A 15,593-nucleotide genomic window follows, 5' to 3' on the forward strand; every position below is an offset into this window, starting at 1 on the left:
CGAAGAAAATGTTCAATTAATGGAATTAATTTCGTGGCTACATATCAATTAAGCTGCAAACAGCCCAGAGACCGCCCAGACTGTGCATGCAGACATTTGTCTTCATTAGCCTGGTCAAGATACAAATCAATCTGCCAAATCAAAATCGAGTTCGAGCGACACGGCTACAGAGCGAAAGAGGGAAAGAGAGAGAGAGAGAGAGAGAGAGAGAGCGAAAGGGTAAGCGAGATAAATGTAAATATCGATTGGCTCTGCCTGATGTAATGCCGCAGATAGGCATTGATTTCTTTGCCAACTGTGTGGCAATGCCATGGAAAGCCAGCCCAAAAACAACAACAACAATAACAGCAGCAACAACAACAACAAGTGCTGATAGGCAAATCAACAGGTTCAACAGGCGCCGCTGGAAAAACTGGTAGCCTGGCGCTAGCTCAGAGACGTTATCAAAACAAAATCAAACTGAAAGCGGGCCTATAAAGCGCAGCTAGGGTGGCAGTGGAGGCTGGCAGGTAGGGAGCGACATCAGCTCATTGAATCGCATTGAATTGAATGTAATCAAAGCACCGTTAGGCAGCGTTTGAGCCACATTTCATAGTAGATCAGTATCGGCAGTCTGGTCAGCTTGTCAGCTTGTCGCGAGAGCATTTCAAAGCAATTAAAAGATCGTATACGTAGAGCCCAGACCGACCCCGGCTGATTGATGTTCTGTTTTCAGCGACTATTTAAGCGCAAATCCTCAACATATCTGGGAATGCTACAAATATGTCTGCTCACTCGATCGATTATGGCCAGTCAGCTAGATGGGAGAGGGGGGAGCTCAAGTGTCGTGTAGCCAGCTGCTGCTCCTCCCCAGCCACTCCTCCCTGCATGCTGCAGTCGAGTGCCGTTAATACTTTAATGGCACATAATTGAGGCGCGACTCTAAGTACATCACTTTAGATGTTAAACCGAACAGAATACCACACGAGAGAAGAACATCCAGCAGCTGGCACTTCCGAAGAACACCCACGCTCCCCATTTAAAAATAAAATACAACTTGTGCCCTGGAAATGGCTCGAGTTAGGTTCTTACTCTTACTCTTTCGGGTTACGTGATAAGCCCTTAACAATGCCTAGCTGCTGCCATGCGGGTGCATGCATACTGCTGCGTGCCACTGTCAAGCGACGTTGATGGCTGCGATTAGTGAGTTGCTTAGCGAGCGTGTTGCAGCTTAGTTGCAGAAGTCGAGTTGAACTGAGGCCGAAGTGGAAGGGAATGAGAATGTGAGAAGAATCAATCAATCTGCCCATAAATCATATGAGTTGCATTAGTTTTGGTAAAGACAGTTTTAGAGACTGAATTGGTGTTGATTGAGCTGAATTCGGAGTGAAGTAAGTGTGAGGAAATAATTCTTAAGAATGAAATCTTATATAATAATGAATATATATGATACAGAGAAGAACTTTTAGATGTATATGTATATGTATATGTATATTTATATGTTTTACATTCACAATTATAGCTTAAAATTTTATTGTTAGTTTTTTATGTCATGTGAATCCTATAGAGTGATTAAAAAAAAAATATATATATATATATAAAATATTTACAGTAGAATAAAAGAAATACATTTATGCTTAACTTTAATATATAAGTGTTTTTTTCATTCAAAGTTGGATATTTTTTCAAATCAAATGAATGCAAAAACAGATTCCGATTCTGAATCAGATTCAAACTAAATATGAAAATATTAGTAAAAAAAAAAAATATATAGGAAAACAATTATATTATGACTGAGAAAGAAACATTAAGAGTAAAATATAATAATTAATTATGCATGTAAAATGCAATAAAATGAAAGCAGATTTAAATATGAAATGATTAATAGAAAAGTAAAATATTTATAGCAAAATTTTAAACATTGTAGTCTCAATTTATATACAGACTAATATATAATAGGAGAGCCGCATTATCAAATGCTTGCATTGCGCTCTCATGCAGATAAGCGACACACGCCTGCATGTGAAGACTATAAAATGTTTGCATAATGAGATTAGGCATTCTCGTGGTGAATAAGAGCACGGGGTTTAAAAATAAATAATTTATGGTTATATTTTGAATTTCGATAGTGTGACGTGTAAGCGTGCTGAGTCTTTCGCAGCAGCCATAGATCACTGGCTGCGTGTGCAGTAGTCGAAGCGACTGTCAGGAGAGCTGTCAGAGATCTGTTGCAATGGCAATTAGCATGGCACGCCAAGATCTTTTTTTTAGTTTGGGTACGGACAATGCGAACTCCCCTGACATTTGTCAACAATCTGTCCGAACGGAGGCCGCTCTTATGGCCCGGCCATAAATATTATGGCTAGCACAATGCATGGCCAGCAGCTACTAGCTTATTTAAATGCTCGCCTTCACAATGCCAGCGACTGATATGCGATATCAGTGGGCACTCTGTGGTCAATTAGCTGGGCACGACTTCAGCGTGCCTCTATTTGTATGCGCACATACACACACACACACATATATGCATGCATAAATATATACTTGTATAATATTTGTAAAAACTATATTATTTCTTTTGTACCATAACAAATTGTGGCCTTTACGCGACCCAAAGTGGGTCACACGCTTCAGCGAGAACTGTGTGGCACGAACGGCCAAATGAAGTAATCGAAACAAGTTGCAAAATTGCGGGCAGCACAAGAAAAAATAACTAAAATAAAAAAAAGAGTAAATAAAGAGAGAAGAAAGCCAAACAGCGAGTACAAGTTAACAAGTTGTATGGCTCCGGGGCCCACTTTCAATTGTCGCACAGCGGGACAGCAAAGGACAGAAGCTGACTCAGAGCCCAGAGCCGTCTGTCCCGGACTGCAAGTAGTCGGCAATTTGATGCGACCAAATTGGACGTTTTTCTTTTTTATTTTTTTGGTACTTTGGTTTTTAAATTGATTGTCCTCAGTCCACGTGGGTGGGCCACTTGATTTCCCGCTTGCCAGCAGCTGGGCAGCATTTTGAAAGTTTGTTGACTTGACTTACTTGTAAAGTAATTAGGGTATATGGATGTAGAGGCAAGCATTTTCAACGATTGACTTTATTGACTTGTTATATCTGTTTATACATATATATGTCAACTAAAATGCAAAGCCTACAATCTCTGATCTAGCTTGGCTGAACTATTCTTACTCTCTATATACTCTGCTCTGCTCTACTCTTACTAGCTTTCATTGCTGTTCCTTCGATCTTTAGCAAGAGTATTTAGCATTCGCCAGAACTGTTACCGCCTCCAGCTTAGTGGGTCAGTGGTTTCTGTTCGGGGCTCATAAAGTGCCTCATTATGCAATTGCTGCAACAAGCTGGTCATAAAAATCGAATCGCAGAGCATTTTATGCGCTCTTCAATTAAACCATCTTTAAACCGGCCATTGGCTGCTGTTCGCTGCTAGCTGCTGGCTGATTGCTGACTTCTGGCTAGACGACCGAGCCGAGAAGCAGCTCGCTCGCCTACACACAACACACAGCACACACGGAGCGCACTTGACGGGCAGTCGATGTGTGTTTGGGCCGTGTAAATAATAATAAAGAGGAGAACCGCATTTGGTGTTTGGCAAATTAGCGAGCTCGTTAAAAACCATAGCATGGCCATAGCCACAGCCACAGCCATAGCCATAGTCATAGCCATAGCCATAGCCATAGCCATAGCCATAGCCAGTGGACGGATCCGTCTGTCCAACTGCTGGACTATTAGGCCCAGCGGCTGACCATACTAAAAAGATGATATTGAAAACAAACAAGTTGAGCTCGTTGCGCGTTGCGCGTTGCACGTTGCACGTTGCACACTGTAATCAAGTGCAGCCCGTGCTGGGGTAAGTCATCTTGTTAGCTCATAAAATGCATAGCTGCCACGGAAGCATTTGGCGCTGTCTGGCGAAAGTGTTTGATCTTAATGGACGGCTTCATGTGGCTCTGGAGTGCCTTGCGGCCCATAAAGCCTTTGAGTTAGATTTGTGCTGAAATTAGTCGGCAGGCATTTAAAGAAAAAGTCTCACTTTTAGCCAGCTCATAAAACGTGCTAATTAATGGACGATTTATAAATGGAGTACGTATAAGCGCTAATTAAATGCGGTATTTTGGCAATGCGGAAGCCTCATGGGCAAATTACAATGAAACATTGACAAGAAAAGAAGAGAAAAGAAAATAATTATAATCGTAAAACTTATAAAGCTTCAAGAGTTGGGAAAAAAATAATTTAATTTTTTATGAATAAGAGGTATATAATTTAAGCTAATTTTAATGAAGCTACTTATCTGGAAACATTTGTTTTTAGCACTGGCATATAGAAGATTCATTGGCCATTAAACTATCCAGTCCAGAATATTACCAATGGAAAGCATGAAACAATTGACAAATAGTCATAGTCCATAGTCCACTTAGCTTTATTTGCCAAACTTAAGATTCACGCTATAGATGGACTCATAAAACTAGAGAGTGTACATACATATATACTTTATGGGAATTGCCGAGCCTCTCGCAGCGTGTGACATGCATATTAACAAAACTAATTTAGCCCAAATTCGCATTTTCAATGAGTTCAGGCTATACAAAATATATTCTATTACCTCGGAGATAAGACGTAGTCTTGAATTCGGAATTGAAGTCGGAATTTACTTGAGATTTAATCACACTATATCTTTACTTACAGTTATATACTAAAAATTTAAGATTTGTTTGTTTCTATAATAGAGAATGTTTATGTTCTTTAAACAGTTTATTTAAGGTTAATTGATTGCTGAATTTGATAGATTGATAAATAGCTGAAAACTGCAGAAATACATGGAAAACTTTCTTTGATTTTTGATTTGTTGTGAATTTTGAGGAAATTCCTTTGGCTATGAATAGCTCTCAAGTTCATGCAAATAGTGTGCTGTATTTAACCAGAAGCACACTTACACATACACACACACACACACACGCATCACGAAAATATGCCGTTGCAAGTTCAAGCACCCACAACACGGCTTCGCCTCGGCACCTCCTCAGCCCAGCTGTTGCTGCTGCTGCTGTTGTTGTTGTTGTTGTTGCTGTTGTTGCTGTTGTTTCTGTGGGTAACCCGTTCAGCTCAATCAGCAAACCATTCAGACTTCCTCATTGCATGGCATATCACAAATGGCCATTGCAAGAACTCAACGTGCCAACTAATTGAAACTCATTGTTCATTTTGACGCGCATCAATTGCTGAGTAGAGAGTTGCACCCTTCCTGCTGCTCCTCCGAGCAATTGACACTTTTCCAATTGCACCTCTGGGCTGGCGAACCCGCACACCTTGCATATGGTTTGCGTTAAGCGGCGGGCGTCAATTAGTTTAAATAAAAGCGAGCAAGCGAGCGAACGAGCGAACGGGCGAGAGTCAATGGCCCAGCCGACGGTAGACGAGATAGTATGGCGATAGTATAGCTACACATACTATATAGTCGATGCCGGTGCTGTTGCTGTTGATGTTGCTGTTGCTGGTGACGGTGCCAGACGTACGTCGCGTCGCGTCGCGTCTCGTGGCACGCATGCCATTAGAATATTGTTGTTGTATATATATATATATACACACACACACACAGGGGCAAGCGACACACAGTGTGTGTCATCACCTCAATTGGGTACACTTCCTACTTGTAAGATACATACAAAAATGTATCTGCAAGATACAGCCAACAGCGCCAAGAGCCCAAAGGCAAGCCATTAGGCGAACGCTTGAGCATTTTGTCGATTGCGCGACTTTTCACTTTTCCAGCGGAAGTCATTTAGCCGCCTCAGTTAATTTTAAGCCAAGACCCCCGCTCTGTAAACGCTGTTGCTTTTCTTCAGTTTATCAGCGCAAATTGCACGCACTTAACCCGCTTCCAGCAGTAGCTGGAGCGTATGTGGAGCGGGTTTGACACAGCCGCAGCCGCAGCCGCAGCCAACGAGCCTCAAGCGTTGTTTATTGCCCGCGGCATGTGGTGCGACGCATATTAAGAGCCGCCCGTGTCCTACGCCTCATGCATGACAAATACGCAATGCCTCAAACATCACTGAAAACTAGTCGGAATGCTGGAGTGGGGAGTGATCGACTAACATATATCCGGAGTTTTAGTTAATGATGAATCGATATAGAAAATTCCTCTGAGATTTCTTTCTCTTGATATAGTTGTTATCAAACTGGCCAAATTAAGGATAAATCTTGTTCAATAGTTCTCTTCAGGCGTCTGTTATATACCTATACCTCAAATCGATATACCCGCTTCGTCGGCCTTCTTTGAGCAACTGAAATGTATCTTTTTTTTCGCGCAGCATAGATAAACGCGCCAATTTGTCGATTGCCGTAAACTTGAGCTATTAAGTGCGAACATATCTATGCGTAAGCTGCACTGGGCAAGAGGCGTTTTTTCAGATGCCCAGGTGGGTATACGAGAGAGCTGCTGTGCTTGCCTGGGTGGCTAGGCGATGCCAATGGCAACGGCAACGGCTACGGCAACGGCTTTCATTTTAAAACCGGATTCAAAGTACACGCTGTAATTGAAATTTGTTATTTTGTGCGCGTGTGCGGCATGCAACAAGTGTTGTTGTTGTCGTGAAACAGTCATTAATATATCATTTACAAGCCGGCGAATTGTCGCTAATAAATTGTTTCGATCAGCGAGAAATACGAGAGATACGTATGCAACTATTTCCAATAGGCGACCGCCACGCCAAAGTCCTTGTCCCCAGACTCTCTGTGTGGGTTACACATGAAGAAATGTTTAGGAAGTGTCGAGAGTCTAGACATCTTCAACTGCCAGAGGAATGCCTATTGCGATCGATTGTTATGAAACTAAAGTCGTTATAATACAACTGATTTTTTACTAATAGTAACTTCTCTAATTGACTAACCTCTCACATAGAAAACAACATTAACTTAAAGGTCAACTCATTCCCGGAAGCTGAATGCAAGTTGAGTCTCCTCTGGAGTGCTCACGACCCACCCAAACATAAACCGCAGAGTCGTATAACCCAGCTCCCTACACCTTTCTAACCTCTTTCCAACACGTGAAGCAAACACTTTCTATGCACACACACACACACACAAGTATGTACTTACATACACCATTTACTTTATTTTTCTCTCAGTTTTCGTTTCGTTTCATTTTGGTTGGCATACCAAGGCGATAATTTTTGTTGTTACCATGCGATTGGGTTTGTTGGGCACAATTTTGAATATACGTACACCCCATACCAGCACGTTCATGGTCATACGAGTCGTAAATCTTCGCTGGCCGAGACACGCGTCCAAAATAAGAGAAAAACCCGAAACTCGGGGGAAAAATTTGGGTTAGCCAGAGTGCGGGCGAATGAGAGCGGTCTCTGTGTGTGTGCGTGTGTGTGTGGCTGGGGCTAGCTGTCTGGAAATTCGAGCACGAGCATCGGCCAACATCAGAGAGCAACAAGTGGTTAAACAGTCCAGAAAACATGGCCACCTACAAGCCTCTCGAAAACTGGATCAATTTATTAATCCAGTGCGCAAATGCTGTAGACGCTTTATTGCCGCTGTCCGGCGATCGGATAGCTCGAGTACAACGTGTTTTGAAATCGTGCAAATTATGTGATTAATTTGCATTGCGATTGCCGCCGAGTGGCCGTCGCTAAGATGCCAAAATGAATCAATAAGCGCATGCAAGTGTTTCCCCTAATATGGCTTATCGATACTTATCGGACACGTTATCGCTATCGCTATCGACGCGCACCAGCACATATTGGTCAGCCGCTGAGCCTTGCGACTTATGACTGATTATTTATGACTCATTGCCCAATACATTAAGCCAAAGCCCCCCAGAAATATCATTTCATGCGCTGGCGCCTAGTATTTCCCCACACATGATATATGTATGTATGTATGTATGTATACAAATGCCCATGCACCTGCGCTATCATAAATGCCATATCAGCCAGGGGCTGGGCTGGCCGGGGCGTGGCCAGCCCAGTGCAATCGCATTATCGTTCATGTTGCCCCACTCACAACATTGTAGAGCGAAACTGTGTCAAACGATCCAGTAAATGGGGCGCGCGAGTAGTGTATGTCCGGGGATTATAAATTAATTGCACTCTAATTGGCAATCGCTGAGCTATCATAAATTTTAAAAGCAAAAAAAAAAGAGAGTAGTTCAAAGTAGTTTACTCTCTCTTTCTCAGTAGATCTCCCTCTCTCTCTCTCTCTCTCACTGCTGGGAACAACGAACTATGTATGCATTGTAGATAAGCTTCGCCTATTTGACTACTAGATCATTTTATATGCTATTTTCACTAAAAAATAATTATAGTTGAATATTACAATATAATATATATAAGCCTAATATATATTTATCAATCAAATTTAATTTTTGTTTATATTTTGTGTCAGCTTATTTACTTATTTAATGATATGTACGTATGTATGTATATCCCATTGCTTCACATATTCTTGTTTTAATTTTTAAAAATAAAACGAATAACTAATCTTACTAACTGAAGTGCCCTCAGCCGTTATCTGCAGACATAATGATCTCTTGAGACTGTGGCAAGTGCACTGCCAGATTAAAGATTACGCATACGCCGCATGGGCCAATCGGCCTTCGACTGCAGCGCAAAGCTTTTATTTAGCATGTTGTTAAACACTTTGAATGTTTAAACGATAAATTTGTAATATATGTTTTTGTGTTCGCTTTTCTTGTAGTTTTCTGTTTCTGTGTCAATGTTTTTGCCACCGGTCAGCGGTCAATATGTGACTGGCTGCTGGTGTTTCTTTTTTAATTTCGAGTGAAAATGAATTGCTCGTAAAAATGCTTGTAAAACAACGGCAACTACAAGAGCAACGGCAACAGCAACAACAGCAGCAACGGCAACGGCCACTCAGAAAGCAGCCAGCAGCCAGCAGCTTGGCAACAAACTGCGTGCAAAATATCATTAATCATGATAATTTATATAGGCTGGCCAGCTTCATAAATATTACGTAGCAACCTGGTAGGCTTACCAATTTTTAACGAACTTTACGCATAATTTAACATTCTTGTCGATGTCGCTTCTCATTTGATTTTTGTTTTTGGAATTGGAATTGGAATTGAAAAAAGAGTCAATTATTCGGCCATAAAATCAGACCAGCAGCAGCAGCTACCAAAATTGCGGGTGATGGCATGATGCGGCCATTACCCATAGGCTCAATGGCCTAGACCTTTTATATAATCGCCGAGCGTTGGGCACTTGAGCAACTACAGTTCATTGCCATTTGTACTAAAAATAGCAGCACCTGGCAGCCGGAAAACTTTTGCTGAGCAACAGAGACGCCAACGCCAACGCCAACTATATAAATCCATGTGACATATTGCGTTGTTCGCTTCAGTTTCAGCCAAATAGACGGTATATACGCTACATAATCTTATCTAAAACAAAACACTTTCTCAGCATTTTCATGCTGGTACGTACGCCACATAAATCACTGCTAAACACATACAGAGACAGAGAGAGAGAGAGTGGAGGGACAGAGAGTGCAAGAGAGGAGTGACAACGATCTGATGAGCCAACTCGCTGACAATGGCACATCAAGTGCTGCAGCATCAGCAACGATCCATCGAGCCACCCACGTAACCAGACAGTAGCAGTCAGCTCATTAGACTATCGAAAATGTTGTGGAAAAAAAAAACTCGGAAACTATCCAAATATTTAACATATCTACAGAGATACATATATGTATACCATCTCTTGTGACGTAGCTGCCTCAAGTCTGTTGCAAAGAAACAAATTATATAACAACAAAAGTGTCTAGCACAAGTTTCAGTTTTATTTATGTGAACTTAAGCAAATTGTGATAGTAAGTGTCGTTTAAGATATATGCGTCTTCAGATACAAATGTATCTCAAAGATATATAACTATCGTTTGCATAAAGTCCTAAACAAATTTAGTGCGCAATAAAAATATTTGATAGTTTACTGATTTCATCTTGACCCATATCTCTTAATTTAGCTTGTAGATACAAATGTATCTAGATATATATCAGATGGAAAAAACGTGCCTAAAAATGTGTTTATTACACACACATGACGCAAAGTAATATAAATTCTCAAAGTTTTTTAAGGTGTACAGACTGTAGATACAAATGTATCTAGATACGCATAGCTGAAGATGTGGAAATTCCAATGTTCAACAGTTTTAAGTATGATATAATAGCTCGCTGAAGTATCCACGAGAAATAGCTCATTCCGGGCCGTTGCCTAATTTATAAAGATATATCTAGATACATACATCTAGATTTTTATCTCAACAGATTTGTTGTATGCTCAGCAGCTCGTGAGTCTTTTGTAAAAATTAATTTATTGTATTATGTGCTGAAAATGATATAATAGCTTTGGCCCTTTGGACACGCTACGCTGCCTTCTTCAGCCTGGTGTCTGTGTGTGTGTGTGTGTTGAAATTCTCTCTAAATAGCCCTTAAGCGAATGATTACAGTATTAATCATGCCAATGTCTTGGGCCGGCGGACTTACGCAGATTATGCAATTTGTTTAAACTAAAATGTTTAGGTATTTTGGAAGTCCAGCTGCTTTTGGAAAGCTCTCAGCTAGCCAGCAATAAGTTATATGCTTTATGTGTTCTATTGATGGGTCATAAAAATAAATAAAATAAACTCATAATCGTTTCGGGAACAAAGCAATCGTTTGTTGCGCCCATTTCTGGACATTTATGGAGCTCGGATCTGACAGTCTTTGATCTGGCACGAGAAAATAAAATGCATACGTATATGCTGCATAAAGAGGCCTATAGTATTTACTAAAAGCAATTAACACGCCGGCCACAAGGCAAGTGACAGTGAAAGTAACTCGCTGCTGCGCTGCCTCGCTGTTCGAATCCGCTGCAACAACTTATTTCATCAGCGCGCTGAAGACGTGCCGTAAATTAAGTTATCAAAAAATCTGTCGGAAGCTTTTAGCATCTACCCGAAAAGAAAACAGAGTTGGCCTCAACGTCAACCACTTCAGTTAACTTCACACCTTGCACCACGCACCACGCACTAAATCAGTCGCATAATTGCCCACAGACCCAGACTTGGCGGCTAAAACCGTCAGGTAACCAGCTACACTCATATATCATTATGGAAATATGCACGCCCCCAGCAACAGCAGCAGCAGCAGCAGCAGCAACAGCAGCCGAAGCAACTGGAAGGGTTTGAGGTCAACCACAAGGATCCGGTCTGTGGTCCGTTAGCTGCTGAGGCAAATTTCAACTCGAGTTCCATTTGTATACCCTAACCATGGAAAGTAGCTAAAAGGATATGATCATTTCATGTTAGCATAAAGAGAAAAAACTTATGTAAATATATAGACTCACGATTACATAGATCTTTAAGCCCTCTTTAGGTTATGAATGCCTTCAAATCTTAGAAAATCAATAAAATTTTATCTTGATTCTTTGAGCACAGCTAGACAAGTATTAGAGCTAGAGACATAAAATGTAATTTATGGGCATTTTGAAACATATTCAGCGAACAAAGAGCTTTTGAAAAACTCACAACGTGGGGTATCTCCTAGTCGAGCACTTCCGACTGAAGTATTTCAGCTTGCTGCATTGTCTGACTTTTGGAGGTCAACAGCTTGTTGAACTGTCGGAAAATGCGTGGAAATGCCCAGCAATTTTTTCGTCTCTAAGACAGCTTCATTTTACGCAAGTTTAGGCAAACTTTCTAAACGCTTCTTCATTTTTTTTTTTAACTAGTCATCTATGTATTTCGTTATCAATGCCGCAGAACAGTTATGATTGCTGATAAACTAGCTCTGGACGGGAGCTAAAAGCTTGGCAAGTGCGTGATTTCTGTTTGAGAACTCATAAAAAACTCAACAGCTATGAGCAATAAACTAAGCACTGCGCTGTGAAAGTGCTGGAGTGCTCAACATTGTGCAATTGCTATAAAAATCTGTTTCAGACACCTTTTGACCAAAGAAAAACAACCGAAATCGAAACAGTTTTCGGGCCAGATCTTAACAGCAGCGCATTATCGCATGAGGCAGGCGCACGAAATCAAATTAACACCCGTGCTGCAGGCAACGGCAGCAGCAACGTAAATTTCATTAATCTACAACAACAGCGTGTAGCACTCATATGCACTATCTATGCAGCATCGCGTCGCTGATGTCTCAATGAAGCGATGCCTGCGCGCGATTAAAAACGCGCGCAAAACCGGCCGTGCGCTCAACAAGTTTTTCGGCTGCTTTTGTTATCAGCCTTGCAAATTGCCGCAGCAAAAAGCTACAGAAAAAAAAGACCAAGAGGAAGATGAAGTGGGAAAAACTGTATAAAAATGAAGCTGTAAATTAATTTGGACAACAAGTTGCGATTGGCTTAACCAGCTGCCTGCCAAGTTATGCAAATGCCCAGCTGATGAGTTGGCTGACTCATGACCAGCAGCAGCATCGGCAGCGGCAGCAGCAGCGGTAGCTAATCAGGTCGTTCAGTACATTAAAACAAGATTTATGCCAAGCTATTCAGCCTTAACTCACTCACACGCACACACTCGCACGCACAACATCAATTTATATGGCAAATAATACAATAGATGCCCCTCCTGGGCGCCCCGAGCGGCAGCGGCCGGCAGCATATTGCCAAATCAAGTGTCTGACTTAATGATGCTCAACATAAACAGGCTACGCTACACATATATTTCTAACATTTTTCTCACTTTTCTTTTTTTCGTACATATTTTCTTGGCCAAACGCAACGCCCCACTAGCTCCGCCCCTCCATCCCCCCCTCCCTCTCATACCGTAGCGCCCTAGACTTGCCGCTAGAAAAACTTTTGAAACAAACACACATCTTCTTTCTTTTATGAGAACTTTCAACTTGTGGACGCTGCCTGAGTGGGCGTGCCAAGTGATCTAAATATATATAGGTAGATATGTATGCATATGTATAAGGAAACAAACATATATATTTATACTACATATTGCTCTGCTGATATTTCATATACGCATTAGTTTATTTGCTTGTTTATGTCGATGAAAAAATGCTAAACAAGATTTTTGGGGCAAGTTTTTGTGGAAAGATAACTTAAACAATGGGGCGTCGACTTTGAAGTTTACTTTGGACACTCTGTTGCTCCAAACATAAGGTCAAAGTTACAATCTCTGACATTAAACAAATGCAGCTCGAAACGTTTTTAGTTGCTTTTCATATTTCACAATACCGAAACAGTTTGACGAAGAAAACCAAAGAATTATATAAACATACATATATACACATATACATATATTTATATACGTAGATGCTTTTGAATCGAATATTATTTCTTTAAGTGTTATTATGCGATCTTTTATGGCACCTAAATAATATAACAATAAATTAAATTTAATCTATTTTGAACATTTAAGTAATATAAAAACTGTATACATTTTTAGCTCAGTCTTTGATATTTTTGTTCAATAAAAAAAGGTATAAAAAAATATTTATATAAATGTTTTGAATGTGTTCAATTCAACTACAAAGCTTTCCATTGTATACTTATTTTAATATATATATTTTTAACAACTAAATTTGGTCTTGTCAGATTGTAAATATTGAAAAATATATATGCAATTAAATGATTTTTGTCACTTAGTATAAATATAAAAAAAATAAATAAAATTTTAAATTGAAAATAGAATAGAAAAAGAAACAGAAATATACTCTGAATTTATTTAAAAGCTCTCAATGTCTATATATATAATTCATTCATATATGTATATACATATATCGATAAATTTCTGAGCAGAGCTAATTGAGCAAGCTTGATCTAGCTTTTATGGATCGCTCGCCATGCTCGACTGAGTCTAAGTCATGTCGATTCGTGTACCGTTCTACCTTATAAATAGCGCATATTATAGAAAAATGTACTCACTGTATTCACTCTGCTCGTCCTGCGTGCCATTGACGGTGCCATCTGGCAGTATTTGCAGTATACGATTCTTCATATATAACTGAATTTTGCGAGATGGTCCAGCCAAATGGGAGATTGTGGAGCGTTCGTTGCGATCCAAATTGCTGGGATTGTTGTTGAATATGTTGCTGTTGCTGTTGCTACTATTTATGTGTAGATTATTTCTAGAGTTATTCAGTCTTTTCGATTTCGAACCAATGAAATTGCTGTTGCTGTTGCTGTTGGTGGCAGCAGTCTGCTGCTGTTGCTGCTGCTGCTGCTGCTGTTGCTGCCGCTGTTGCAGTTGCTGGTGATGCAGATGCTGATGCTGATGTCGTATGCTGCGCTCGGTGCGTGAGAGTATGGCCAAATGTTCATGCGGCGCAGATGAGAAAATGAATCCCAATCGATCTGCATCAGCAACTGTTGCTTCTGTTGTGATGCTCCTGCTGCTGCTGCTGCTGCTGTTGGGTGTTGCTGTGGTGGTTGTGATTATGGCAGTTGATTGATTTGTGTTGTTTAATGTTCGCATATTAAATTCAGCGCTAATACTTTGATTTTGATCTAAACTATATTCACGCCTCAGCAGGAATAGAGGACTATTATGACTATGATCACTTTGCATGGAACTATTACTATTAAATTGAATATTGTTATTGTTATTGTTATTGTTATTGTTACTGTGATTGTTATTGCTACTGCTATTGTTGTTGTTATTGTTTGCATTACTACTGTTTGTTTGCGTACTATTTGTGTCTTGGTTCGACATTGTCGTTACGGCAAACGACAGACCCGCCCGGGTCTCAATCGATAAAAGGAGGGCGCCCAGCAGCGCCAGGGCCCTCCAATTCAAGCGCAGGTTTCTTCGCATGAAAGATTACAATTACAGTTGCACAAGAGTTGTTGCTGCTGTTGTTGCAGTTGCTGTTGCTTTTCACCTTTCTTTTTATTTTCTTGTTCAAAGTACTTTGCTGGTTCGCTGTTTATACAAATTTGTTGCTGCCTCAAGTTTGTCAGTTGTTGCTGGGCGTGCGACACGCCCTTAAATATCGTTGAAACATGTGAACGCCTCGTTTGAGTAACCAAAAAAAAAAAAGGAAAAGGAAAGGAAGTTATATGTCTACATTCGTTTCGTTGTGTGTTTTTTGTTTAAATTATTATATTTGTTTTTCTCAGTGTATTCGTTTTCTCTTAGAGTTCTGTGCTCCAGTTGACATAAAATTTTCGCCGCTTGGTGGCAAACAATTTAGGTTATCATATCGTAGACTTGTTGAACACTTTTCAATTTCATCGATTCATGCCCTTCCTTCTGCTGCTGCTGTTGCTGCTGATCTTCATCGTCGTCTTCCTCGCTGATAATGCATTTTATCAACTCCAATGACTTCCTAGTCATGTCAGCACAGTTATTGGCGGCCGTTCAAGTCTGAAAATCAACCAACGCAGCTCGCTTCGTTGTCGCTTTTGCTGTTGCTAGGGCCTTAGGTGTGCGGCTGCAACGCCAACATGTTGCACTTTCAAAGCTGTAAAGAGAGAAGGCCACAGCAAAGGTTATTATTGAAAGCAAACATATTTGAGCAGCATATAAATTACAAATTGGATTTTCAAGAAAAAACTTGTACAAAGGCTAATACAAGACCTTTAATGAACGTAGTATATACATACATATGTAGTATGAGAATAATAAAACTACCATGTAAC

At 40.4% G+C, this 15,593-nt stretch overlaps 1 protein-coding gene across 2 annotated transcripts in view; it reads right to left on the reverse strand.

Moving 5' to 3' along the window:
* The window catches only part of bnl (fibroblast growth factor branchless), a 57,029-nt gene that overhangs the window by 30,206 nt on the left and 11,230 nt on the right, over nt 1–15,593 (reverse strand). For both annotated transcript variants that reach the window (XM_089265017.1, XM_089265020.1), the window contains exon 2: nt 13,878–15,415. In XM_089265017.1, coding sequence (XP_089121143.1) covers nt 13,878–14,766 — 889 coding nt within the window. In that variant the 5' untranslated portion in view covers nt 14,767–15,415. The remainder of the gene's footprint in view (nt 1–13,877; nt 15,416–15,593) is intronic.

This window comes from Drosophila navojoa, chromosome 2 (genome assembly GCF_054131105.1).
Source record: "Drosophila navojoa isolate 15081-1374.11 chromosome 2, UAZ_NAV_1.0, whole genome shotgun sequence".
NCBI lineage: Eukaryota > Metazoa > Arthropoda > Insecta > Diptera > Drosophilidae > Drosophila > Drosophila navojoa.